This window comes from Anolis carolinensis, chromosome 3, assembly GCF_035594765.1.
Source record: "Anolis carolinensis isolate JA03-04 chromosome 3, rAnoCar3.1.pri, whole genome shotgun sequence".
Taxonomy (NCBI): domain Eukaryota; kingdom Metazoa; phylum Chordata; class Lepidosauria; order Squamata; family Dactyloidae; genus Anolis; species Anolis carolinensis.
This window is the reverse complement of record NC_085843.1, coordinates 198,088,756-198,102,702: the sequence shown is the minus strand read 5'-3', so window position 1 is coordinate 198,102,702 and position 13,947 is coordinate 198,088,756. Positions and strand designations below refer to the sequence as shown.

The following is a 13,947-nucleotide window of genomic DNA, read 5'->3' as shown; positions in this document are numbered from 1 at the left end:
TATTGTTTGAGGGTCCTTATAGTAAATGAAGAAAAAGACTGAATGGCGTAACTGGACTCTAAGAATCACAGTAAATATAAAACAATGGGATAAATCCTGTGTTAAGTAGCACCACTGATATCAGTTGGAACTAAATTAGTTGTGACTAACAAGTTCCATTAATTTCAATGGATCTATGTTAGGACATATATCACAAGCCAGAACACACAAGGTATTTTGAGCTCACAGCAATCCCTTCTACACTACCCTATATCCTAGGATCTGATCCCATATTATCTACGTATCCCAGATTATCTGGTAGTGGAGGCTCATATAATCCAGTTCAAAGCAGATAATCTGGGATCAGATCCTGGGAAATAGGGCAGTGTAGATTTAGCCTACATTGCAAGACTCTCAGAAGGAAGGGGCCAAGAGAAGGGCCCTGCCTTCTGCTTGTTTTCTAGATTGGAGGAAATATTGTTACAAGTCCCAGTTAATCTCCAGACTTAGTGCCCAGCCCCTAAGAGTATCCAGAAACAAAAAGATGAGTACAGTGGTCCCTCCAAGGATTCTGCATATCTGGATTTTACCATCCATGTCTTGAAAATATTCCAAAACAATAAAAATTCCAAAAAGTGAGCTTTGATAATGTCACTTTATATGAAGGTCACATTTTTACTAAATAATTATATATAATGGGGCTTGAACATTCATGGATTTTGGTGGCCACATTGGAGCTTAGAACCAAACCTCAGCAGATACCAATGGCCCATCGTATTATCGAGCCTTGTCCTGACCTAATCATCCTCAGGAAAAATTGGAAATACATGAATGTCATATGCACAGCTAACCGCATGAAGGAGCTTAACAGATCAAAATATGAACTCTGACAGTTCCAATCACCCTGAAGAAAGGGACGAAAACATAATTGTTCCAAGATTCATTCCATCCACCGGGAAGAAAACAGCTGGTCACATCACATACGAAGGATGTATGAGTTAAGTAATGCAAATGTAGATTAAAGGACTGATTTAGAAGGAGCTCAACATATAGTCTTATTTTGATGGATCAGAATATTTTAGAAGGATTGGTATAATAAAAACCAATCTCAAGTCATTTTTCACATAAGAGGACAACAAAAATTTTAATTTTCTAATCGTAATAAGCATCTTGATAAAAAGGAAAATCAACTTTACAAACTAGCATAGGATCTTTTGGATCCTACAAAAGCACCTGAATTTAGCCTGGTCACCCTTGTTCCACCTTTTTTAAAGCAACAAATGCCCAGAAATGAACCTGGCAGTTTTATATACAAAGCATTTGTCTATCACTAAAGCATTGCCTTGTAACAACTGAAATAACCCGAGTTTGTGTCTTTAGATTGGTCAATTTATAGAGTGACTAGTACATATCCAAATCCAATACTTTTAGGAAATGTATTCTACTTACAATATAGAGCTGCCGCCATATTGTGGACCATTCCCGTAGTGTGGTTGTAACCTCCTGAATGAGTGGAAGTTCGCTGGGTATAACAGTTTCATGTTGTCTAAAAATTGGGAGATAATAAGAAATTGGTACAGCAAAGAAAAATGACATTTAAAAAACTAGAGAGACAAAATCGTTCAAGATATTATCTGTGCATGAATCATTAAAAGATAATAGCATTTAATTATTCTATTCTAGACAACGCCTACTATACTTTTTGACTTATCAACTCATAATCATACCTTTCATAAAATACATTTGAAAGGGTAAAAACTGGATATATTCCAAGAGAGGCTAATTATATAGTATTCATAAACAGAAAGCCAACTAGACTTCAGATGTGACTATAAGTGATTCCGTTCAACCCCAAACATTGCTAATTTGATGACAAGGGAGCCTATTTTGCAAGTAATTTAATCTTCATGCTTCTAAATTACTACATTCAAATAATCTATTGGCTGAATATTATACAGCTAAAGCACTGCACAGTTATGTCAGGAGTACAGTTCTAAGTGAAAAAAATGTTGTTGTCAGTCAGGAAGTTGTAAAATAGTCAAATGATTAACACTTTCACAATTTACATATGTTTAGAAGGCATAAAAATGAATCTGCCACAAAAGAAAAGTAAATGTTTTTGTACATTTTACACTTGTTGTTTCTTTCTTTTTAAGTATTATCTTTCCCATTTTGAAGCTGAATTCATAGGAAATGACCCTTGAATCATTTCTATCACATTTTGTTTGTGAATAACTCCCAGTCTCTGCAATCTGAGATCCAAGGACAACAGAATATATATAACACATCTGAAATGGAAATAGAGCTCCTCTTCAATGCAGGAGAATAAAGGCCTGGCAGAATAAGGTTACATGAATGATTTGTGATCTGGAAAATATATTTCCTAACAGATCTTGTTAGGAAAGTAGAAGATACTGTATTCATCTTTTTTTTTCTGTCAGGGCTAAAACAGCTTTAAAGACCCAAGAGCTATCTGCAGCTACTTTAACAAACTGAAGCAGGCAAAGTTAATATCCATTTTAAAGGAAGAGTAATTATAAAATGCATTATTGAGAGAGAGAGATACATTTCTTTTCCTGAAGCATTTAGATCAAGACTGAATTATTCCTTTAAGAAAATATACTACTCACAACCTCTATATGCACTGGGGAACATTTCCTCTCTGCATTACAGCATTTGTGCAGCTGTAAGGTACAGTGACACTGGAGAATCACAGTTACTAAAAGTCCTCACTTCAGGAGAACATGTCACCTGTTTCTATTGATGCAAATCAATATCGTCCTTGAACATTCTTTGAACACTTTGAACACTCTGGACTGGGAATTGGTAGATTATAACTCCCAGTAGTCCTAGCTAACTAGCTGAATGTTACATTATTGCAACATCTGCAAGGTTACATGATTTTCACCCATGGTTTACAACCAATGGGGAGTATCTCATCCATTTTTTTCCTAAATTCATTTTCTTGTTCTACTTTCAGTTACTCCTTCCTTCTCTCTATACTCCCTCATACACTAATTGTACCACCCGTAAATATAAAATTACAACAAATATTGTTTATACTCATATATACATCCCGATATTATAGTTTCAAAAAAACCTGAATAAACTTATTCATGGCCAGTGTCAGTACTGTATCTGAACTCTTGCCGAAACAGGCACTATCCCATTCTCTGAGTAGAGTGGTAAAAGATGAAAGCTTAGTCCAGCTTGGGATAACCTAAAAGAAGCACCAACATTTCTGATCTCTCCACCATGGTGTTGTGCTAGAGCCCTGAAACACCATTTCACCACAAACCACACTCTGTCCAAGTAATTTAGTAAGTAGATGTTCATTTAAACAAGAGTATATATAAAAAATAAGAAAATTCAAAAAAGAGAATCAAAGTTCAATAGGTTATTTCCAAGAAAACTGAGAGTCTAAAATCCTTTCAAATATAGTCTTCAGAGTCAATCCATAAATATATCCATAAAAAAGATAGTATGAATCCAAAGCAAGCAACCTATGTCACACATGAACTAGAAGCAAGAACAAACTTAAAAACCTGAATATATGAATTCCAAGAACATAGGACCAAAAATCCAGAGCTGTTCACCTTAATACAATGCTGCTCTCACAAAAGATTATACTAACTGAAACTACTTTAAAAGGCCTCAGTCCCTCCCATAGCATCATTTCTCACACACCTGCATTTCCTCTCCTTATCTCTAATTATCTGGGAAAAGAGTGTTTGCCTTTGTTGCATGCTCTCTCTCCACAATTCCAAGCGCCTTGACCTAGAGATTCATCTCCCACATTTCTCTCAGCCTACACTTCTGGCAGGTTCTCATGACAACTGATATCGCTTTCTCCAGTCTCATGGGAATGGCCAGGAGATTCCAAAACAACTCTCTCTAAGCCACTTCTATCCTCCTCTGGGCCCTCTGAATCTATCCCAGCATCCCCTTCCTCATCTTCTGAGTACTCAGAATCTGAACAGGCTACAACACATGGCATATTTTCAGCCCTTTTTCAATGTCTAGGTGGGTAAATGGTGCTGATGCTTTCCTCTCTCAATGGAATAACTATCAAGTTACCCATAAGTTATATCAAAATCTTTAAATTTTGTCCCAAAGTCTACTCACAGCTTATATATGACATTGATGGATACATGCATATATTTGGTACTCTCAAAAATGTCTGTGGTTCATAGGGCTACAAAACTAGAAATTCATTTGCATTCTTTCACTCCAGTACATTATCTTAACAAATAAAATAATGATTCACCCAAATCCTGCACAAAATAATTGTCTATTAATCTTTATCTCTTCATATTCCCTTGTCCTAATATGGGTCTGGAAAGAAAAAGAAATTTCATTTACTGCAAAGTCACATATATATTTATTTTAATAAAAGCAAGGGGGGGAAAGCCATGCAGATATTTCCATTGTTAACTGTTTAAGAACATAAAAACATACCCTTTTCCTTCAACAATTGCTTCTTTCAGCTGGACATAGGAAGCCGGAAATATGCCCTTTAAGATGAAAAATCAGTGTTTTATTGTTTTGCTACATTAATTAAGATATCAACATTAATATTTCTTTCTTTAAAAACTGTTTGACATGATCCTCATCTTTTAGCATGTGAGGTCTTCCCTTTATTTTCTTGTAAACTCAAAAAAAAACCAGACAAAAATATTTCCAAATAATAATAAGAGGTTCTGAGCCATGATTCTTGAACAGCATTTGCTGATACCACACAGCAAATCTTCTCTTTATTAAAAAATAATAATAAGGGGACTTACTAAAGGAGATGGTTTTGCTCTAGAATGTAGTGACTAGACACTAGTTATAAATAAATATTTTCAATGAGATTCCACAATATGGACAAAATATATATCTATAATTCAAGTGAGAAGCATATAGGGACAACAAAGTCAGCAAGGTAAAAAAAACAAGTGCTCTAGTATTCATTTAAAGAAAGGATCTGGCCTCTGCCAACAACTTTGTTGGAGGAAAAATCTGTGTATGGATACTACGTCACATTCGTTAAAAAACTATCCTGTGATGTTCCTCAGATTGGGTTTTGTCCCACTTTCTAGTTAATATTGACATGAACCTTCTGTGAGAGGTTATACAGAGTCAAGGGTTTAGTGTCACCAGTGCAACTCTGTTTCTCCCTTCCATCCTATTTCAAGGAAGCAGTTTCTGTACTAAACCTATGCCTGAAGTCAGCACTGGATTGAATGAATGTGAATAAACTGAAATTGAATATAAACAAGATAGAGGTGCTCCTGGTCAGTTGGAAGGGAGACCAAGAAACAAGGATTCAACTCTGACAGGGTTATATTCCCCCCTGAAATCTCAGGCTCCCAGCTTGGATTTACTCCTCGGTTTGGTTCTGGACCTGGATGCCCAGGTTTCAGCTTTGACCATAAGTGCATTTGCACAGTTTAAAATGAGTACACCAGTGGCGCTCATTCCTGGAGAAGTCAGATCTGACTATTGCTGAATCTTGACTGCCATATAATACAGTTTCAGAATGCAAATTAATTGTGTAGACTCATATAATCCTGTTCAATGCAGTTAATCTGCACTGTAAAACTGGATTATATAACAGAGTAGATCCAGCCTATTTTGAAACATGCCTTGACTATATTTTGTTTGTGGACTATTCTAACACACTCTATGTGAGGCTTAGGAAACTGTTTAGAAACTTCATCCAGTTCCAATTGCTGTGGCCAGGGTTGCTTATGGGGATCATGTGACTCCCACAATAAAAGAGATCCAATGATTATTACCAGTTAGTTTTAAGGCAGAAATCAAAGTGGTGGTTTTGACCTTTGAAGCCCCACATGGCTAGGGTCTAGACCAGGAGTCTTTTTAAGTTGAGGGCCAGTTCATGGTCCCTCACTGTTGGGGGGCCAGACTATAGTCTAGGGAAAAAATGAACAAATTCCTATGCACACTGCACATATCTTACTTGTAGTGCAAAAAATGGAAAAACAATACAATATTTAAAATGAAGAACAATTTTAACCCACATAAACTTACCAATATTTCAATGGGAAGCATGGGCTTGCTTTTGGCTGATGAGATAACCAAGCTAATTAGGATTGCTGTTGCTGTGTGCCTTCAAGGCATTTCAGATTTAGGATGACCCTAAGTCGAAAGCTTAGGGCAGGGGCAGGATAAATTATCTTAGAGGGCTGCATCCAACCAACAAGTCTTAGTTTGGGGACTCCTGGTTCAAGCAATCTGTAAGATCATGTTTCTTTATACACGTCTCCTTATACATGTCTTTCTTGCAGTCCCGCCACCAGTCCACAGGTATGTGCTGATTCCACACTATGGAACTCCTTTTTTGCAGGAGCTCTATCTGCCCCCTTCAATGTTATCTTTCTGCCAGATGAATATGTCTTCATTCAGAGTGGTATTTTAATTTTAATTACAAGCAATTGTGTGTGTGTAACGTGGTGTGCTGTATTTTTAATCTTGCATTGGAAATTATGCTTTAAGTGCTTCTAACTATTTTAATCATGTTTTTATAAAATAATATTACTATTTAATTGCATTTTTAAACTTTTGTAAATTACTGTGCTAGCTCAATCTTTTTTAAATTATTGAAAATTGCCTTGAATTCCATATTCAGAAAAAGGCAGGATATCAATTCAATATATAAGTAAGTAGGAAGTATTTTCTGTTATTTCTATGATCAAATATATTAATATTTATGCACTATTCTTAATGGGCTACTTAAATACAATATTTATTTAAATAAAATTCAAAGTTACTGCCAGGTTTTGCTTACTCTTTTCCCAACCTATTTCTATAAACACATACACACACACACACACAAATCAACAGTCTACTGGAAGAAAAAAACATTGGAATATATACCAATGTGCTTTTATTGCTTTTCAAGAAGCAGATTAATTTTCTGAGTTAATCCACTGCATTAACAAAAGGCAAAAAAAATGAAACCATAATTAACAGAAATATTAGCCATCAAAACTTTTATTTCCCAGAAGTTTCTAATTTATCTTTCAATTACAAGTTTCATAGGGGAATAGTACCTCTTGAAGAAGTGCTATGAAATACCTACGCCATGAGGACAACATTTTAACGAAAGGAAATTAAACAAGGGAATCAAAATACTTACTTTTTTGGATTTTTTCCTTAAAGTGTAACCTCTGTACCAATCTGAAAGATAAAATTTCTTAATATGCGTCTGTAAACTAATTGGAAAAATGAACTTTATCACAGATTTTCATGAAAGAAATAATTCCATTCACATTCACAAATGACGTTAGTCCAGAACCAAACCTGTCCAGGGATCAATATCAAAGACATAACTTGGGATAATCATTTAAATACGCTAGTTTTGTGCTAATTTATCTTTCAATCACAAGTTTGTAATGAAAGAGCAGGGGTTTTATTAAGTAGCAGTCCACATCTATTGAGCTTACTGCCCCAACATAATCAATGTGATTCCATTGCAATATTTTCATTCTCTATTTTGTAATTATCATGTTTTGGATTCATTTGTATTGTTCATTTTAAAAAAGACTTAGGGAGAGTGTGACCCACAGACCAGATGTGGACTGCAATCTATTTGAGGAGGGGGCAAATCCACATAGAAATGCTCAAAATTCACACACACACCCCCAATGAAGATGTCCATGAGTGTAAATGTTGCTATTTTCCCCATAAGTCCATATACAGTTCTCTTTGATAACAAACTAGTAATTAAATACCTGGCTTAGCAGGTTGCTAATTACTGATATATTTCTGCATGCTTGTAATCTGCCAGAAGAAGTTTATTTGACATCTAGTAGGCAAGCCGGGTTGCATATGCACATAGTGCAATGGAGGATCTTTCTATTTATCTGCATCCCGGCAATTCTGAGTAAGGACACTGAGATGGAGATGCCTAATGAGCTTCAATCACACAATTGGAATGAGAATGATTCTTTAGACACACTGCTTCCAGGATTCTTTGTGTTGACTTTCCTTATGCAGCCTATTGACGAGTGTGAACCTGAATCTATTTTTTAGGTGGCTGCACATTTCAATAAATATGCTTTCAAGGGCCTTTTTTTCCTTTTCTGCATTAAAAACTGACGTGAAGGTGCCAAAAACATATCTCCTTCTGTTAGTTATAAAGATTTTCCCCACTGACAATCTATTGTGGTATAATTATTTCAGCCCATCAAAACATTTTTCACATTTGTGGAGGCAGGCTACCATGCCAAGGAAACAAGCAATTTCTCAATCATTGTGCCCCCCTATCCACAACACATCTGCAAGTGATCAGCATTATGTGCTTTTATGACTAGCAAGCCCATTCTGGTTTATTGTGTCCATTTAATTTAAACACACACACACACACACACACACACACACAATAGTCATTCACATAAAATGATGGCACTGAGCCAGACAAATTAGGAGTGACCTTTCATACAAACTGTACCCAATTCAGCACAAAACTGGCAAGCAAATCCACATTGTAAACTGTTCTGCATGTCAGCCTCTGTACCTATTGGTTCACCACACACACCAATCCCCTAGAGAATTCAAAGATAAATTTTACAATAAAGATACTTAAAAGACTAGTTGGTTTCAGGATGTATTTACATAATGAATTTTTTATCATTACATTCATTCTTTGTGTATGCTATATGTAGGGTTTGCCTCTCCCATCTAAGAAAAAGGCAATGAAATCAAGAGATAGTGCACTTGCAAGTAAAATTTGGACTAGACAATGCTATTGTTAGCTGGATTGAAAATTGGTTGACCAGCTGAATCCAAAAGGTGTTCATCAATGGCTCCCCTTCATCCCGGACAGAAGTGACTAATAGGGTGCTGTCCTAAGCCCAGTGCTGTTCAACATCGTTATTAATGGCTTGGATGAAGGTATACAGAGGGCATGCTTATCAAATCTGAAGATGACTTCGAATTGGGAGGGATAGCTAATACTCCAGAGGACAAGATCAAAAGCCAAAAGACCTTAACAGATTAAAGAGATGGGCCAATTTGAAGAAAATAAATTTCAATAAGGAGAAATGTAAAGCACTATGCCTGGGCAGAAAAAATGAAATGTAGAGATATAAGATGTGTGAAACCTGGCTTGACAACAGTACATAAGAAAGAATGTAGGAGTCCTAGTAGGAAGTCATTGTCTTACTCTCTTCTGCTTTGGTCAGACATCACCTGGAATACTGTATCAAGTTCTGGGCATCACAATTCAAGGGGACTGACAAGCTAGAACATGTCCCAAGAAGGGCATCTAAAACTATCAAAGATTTGGAATCTCTGGGGAATGATTGAGGGAGCTGAATATGTTTAGCTTAGAGAAATGAAGATTGAGATGGGACATGGTAGTCATGTTTAAATATTTGAAATGATGTCACCCTGAGGAGGGGCCAAGCTTGCTTTCTGCTGCTCTGGAGACTAGGACACGGAGCGATGGGGTCAAATAACAGGAAAAGATTCCCACCTAAACATTAGGAAGAACTTCCAGATAGTAAGAGCTGTTCAGCAGTAGAATAAGCTGCCTCAGAGCGTGGTGGAATCTCTTTCTCTGGAGGATTTAAACAGATGATGGATGGCCATGTGATCCTGCATGGGAGGGGGTTGGACTTGGATGTTCATTATAGTCTCCTCCAGCTCTATGATTTTGTGCTTTGCATGCAGAGGCTCCTGCATCATCAGAAAAAGCTACAAAAGATTCTGCCTGAAAACATGAAAGCTTTTCAGTGTAGAGAATTACTGGGCTAGATGGACCCCTGATTTGACTTTGTTTCAGGAAACTTCTTATGTTCTTAAATTACAATATAAATGAGGAAGGCTACAGGATTTCTCATCTATCTCTCAATCTGTGTTAAAAATGTTTTATAGTCAGGAAAACTGCAGACAGAAAGCAAATAGAGAAGACAGCTTTCTTTCCTACTCTAGTTGTCAAAACAGACATAAAAGATTTTTCAGCTAATTTATTTGGCAGCTATCTAACAAGAAAGTTGCTATTAATATTCATTACAAAGATTCTGTTCTCTAGAGTGCCTTTTTATAAAAAGCATGGATATGGTGGTTGAAAATGCAGAAAGAAAACTAAGTTCTAAACCAAGATTTATTTCCATGAAATCCTGCAAGAGTGCAGGGGGGAGGGTAGCCAGTAAAGTAGAGCCCGAATCCTGTTTCATCTGTTTCTTTTGTGGTTTTGTACAGTTCCATCCATTTGGATTGCATAGAATGGCACAACCCCATGGGAACAAAAGAAACATCCAAGGTCCAAGCCAGGCCTATGAGCCCATCGATCACTCAACGTTCATAGGCCCAGCACGCAGGGCCTACGGTCGAGTCTCGAACACTCGACGCTCATAGGCCCGCTCTCAGGGCCTATAGTTCAGTATCGAGAGCTCAACGCTCGTAGGGCCTGACTGCTCGCAGGGCCTGGCGCTTTGCCGCCCAAGACACGAAAAAACTTTGGGGGTTTTTTGGACCTTGGATGGAAAAGCCCATTTGTATAGGCTGCCGTTTCCGTAAGCGATGGACATTCTACCACTGCCACTGAGGGTTATGAAGGTACTGGCCAACCATTCCAACAATAGAAGCCATCTCAACTCTGAGACAAATTCATTATAGCTTCAGAAGCATCTCACCAAGGATTTTTTTTCAGAAGACTGATACGAAAGTATGTCATGACCAGTCACCGAAGGCCTCAAACTATATTTCCATACGGACTTGAGATTGTGTCAGAAAACTGGACTTGAACTTGAAAACTTGATCCTTTTGCCACTTAAAAATTCCATCTCTTAACGTCATTCTTCAAATTTTGGAATCAAGTTTGAGGATACTTAAAAAGTGAGTCTCATAAAGACAATGTGCCCTACACACCACGACTGAGTTGATGCAAGTGGTGACAAAACTCACAGCATTAAATTCTGTAGGTGGATGGGATGTAGCACTTTCACTGATCATTTACCATTTATCATTCAAAGTTTGTCATTTATATTTAAAGCAGAGTAATAATCTCAGACTATGTTAACTGTTGAATAAATATTAAATATTAGATTTTTTTTCATGTCAGGAGCAAGAGAATTGGCCGTCTGCAAGGACATTGCGCAGGGGATGACCGGATGTTTTTGATGTTTTACCATCCTTGTGGGAGGCTTCTCTCATGTCCCCACATGAAGCTGGAGATGACAGAGGGAGCTCATCTGCGCTCTCCCCGGGTTGGATTCAAACCAGCAACCTTCAGTTGAGTAACCCAACCTTTAAGTCATAATTAAGAATACCAATATTCAAACATTCATGCCTTGGAAAAAAAGTTAAGGAAGAAAGTGCAAAAGAAAGATTACACCTAAATATTTAGACAAGAATAATGGCCAAAAAAATAACTGTATAACGTTTGAGGCAGAAGATAAAGACCTCAAAGTTGTTTAAGATTTTCTATAACTGGACTTAGTCATCACTCAATATAGAGTGTACGTCAGGAAATCAGAAAAAAACTAAGACTGGGAAGGGCAGCTTTGAAAGAACTAGACAAGATCCTCAGATATAAAGATGTATCACTGAGCATCAAAGTTAGGTTCATAACACCATTTTGATTTGTATGTATGGATATGAAAGATGGAGAATGAAGGAAGCTGACATGGTAGAAAAGCACATCTAATATATGATGCTAGAGGAGACTTACAGACCATGGGTTGCAAAAAAGGAAATAAATGTGTCCTAGAGCAAACCAAGCCTGAATTCTCACTCAAAACCAAGATGATTAACTGAAGCCATTGTATTTAGACGGACATGCCCTAAGAAAACCAGAATATAGCAGAATATAAATAAATGTAACAACAACAACTACTACAAAAGAAATAAATAGTAAGCCATTGAAAGAGGTAGGTTGCATTATGGATGGACTGACTCAACAAGGATGCTTGGCAAAGTTTACACCTAGTATAAATCGATTAGTGCTAAGTGCATGTTAGCATACTATTGAACACTTCATATCTTATATCTGACAGCTCACAATCTGATCATTCTAAGCAGCCTGGCAAAACATCTGAATAAAAGTTGCGATAGGCAAGATCATAACAGCAGAATTTAAAAAAACAGTGCAACTAGAAATATGGCACATTATCCAATGATAATATCAGTTTTAAGGATTTTGACTGCTAATTTTTAAGTAATACCATTTATGTTTGATTCTAATGTCTCTATATTTTTGGATTTTAAATTGCATTGAAAAGTTTCCTATGCAAACCCACCATGTGCAAATTTTACACAGAATAATTAGCAAATTGCAAAGCTAGCATCTGCCCAAGATTCTTCTCAGGGTATCTTGACAATATTTTCTTTAACCATATTTCAAATATTTTCTATTGTTCTTTCCATCCTTATGCCTGAAACAGAGATCTCAGGTCCAGTGGAGCATATAACGCCAAACAATGGGTTAGTAATACAAGTGAACACAGCTTTTCTATGCAGAAACTTATTTATGCAACTACTCTATTTCCAAATGCCATTATCTCATGGTAGCATGCAACAAGTACACCTGACTTTTAAAAATCACATAAACAAATGAGAGAAGGAAGACATGCCATTCACAATCAAATGTGGAAGAGACCCCTTACTGTGTGCTTTTTATGCAAGCAGCCTTTCTAGGGTTGTAAAGTGTCAGCTGAAACAGTGCAACTGCATCTTTCATTTGTGTTGAAAAGGTCAGAGGAAAAAAAGCTAGAGGAAGAGCAAGCAAACATACATATTGATGAGAAAGGAAATACATCTCCCATCCATGAAAGAGTGCTGGAAAGGAGGAAATAAGTAAGGAGTAAGAAGCCCTAAATGCCTAAGAGGTGGTACTTATAACAGTTCATATCTTTGGGGGGGGGGGGGGAGTCAAAGCAGAGTATGTATCAACACAGAGAAGCTGTGCTATCTAACACCCGAGAGTTCACCTGGTTTTAAATCTCCACTCAGCCATGAAGATCTATAAATGGCATCGAGCAAATTGCTTTTTCTTATAACTTTGCCTATTCCCATAGACTGCAGTAATGTGTAAATAGGGAAGGAGGGGACCTTACAAGTTGCCCTAAAATTACTAGAGGGGAGCAAAGCCAAATACAGTACAGATCCAGTAAGCAATTACCATATATACTCATGCTTTTCCTGCATGGCAGGCGGTTGGACTAAATCAGTGGTTCCCAACCTTTGGTCCTCCAGAAATCTCAGCCAGCTTACCAGCTGTTAGGAATTGTGGGAAGTTCAAAACATCTGAAGACCCAAAGGTTGGGAACCACTAAACTAGATGTTCTCTTCCAGCTCTATTATTCTATGATTCTATGATAAGTTGACCTTATTTATATGAACACGGCAGGATTTGGGGCCAAATTTATGAATTTTGATATGATCCAGGCAGAGCTTTCCAAACATTTCATGTTGGTGTCACACCTTTTTAGGCACACACAATTTTGCGACACAGTAATTCAGTGTTTTAATTGTAATAGCAAAATGTATGGACACACAACATATCTCATGAAAACTTTTCAGTTATGTATTTTTTAAAAGATATTATTTGTTGCTTATTTCACATAGACTCAAGAGGTTTCCCCATTATATTTGTGTGACACACCTACCAACACGCTGCTGCAGACACACTAATGTGTTGTGACACACAGTTTTGGAAGGTTTGGGCTTGGGTCATTCAGTAAACAGGGGAAAGCTACTGCCACATCATTTCCCCATCTAGGCATTCAAAAGGGCTAAGAGTGGTGCCATGACAGTTAGAATAGCAAGGGCTGGCGTTTCTTAAGAGTTCCTGGCAGGGGGCGTGGAGAAGCCACCTCTCCATGCCCCGCATTGCTCGCCTTACCTTACTCCTCATGCCATGGGGGTGAAGTGTCGCCACTCTGCTTCCCCCATTGATAGGTTGACAACACGAGAAGACTCCCATGTTGCCGCAGCAATGGCATGCAGCGCTCTCCCTTT

General features: G+C 37.4%; 1 protein-coding gene across 1 annotated transcript in view; it reads right to left on the bottom strand.

Moving 5' to 3' along the window:
- Positions 1-13,947, bottom strand: part of dock1 (dedicator of cytokinesis 1) — a 557,290-nt gene that overhangs the window by 468,199 nt on the left and 75,144 nt on the right. Inside the window, exons 3-5 of the mRNA XM_062976064.1 lie at positions 7,121-7,161; positions 4,438-4,493; positions 1,429-1,525 (exon numbers count right to left, since the gene is read on the bottom strand). Coding sequence (XP_062832134.1) covers positions 1,429-1,525; positions 4,438-4,493; positions 7,121-7,161 — 194 coding nt within the window. The remainder of the gene's footprint in view (positions 1-1,428; positions 1,526-4,437; positions 4,494-7,120; positions 7,162-13,947) is intronic.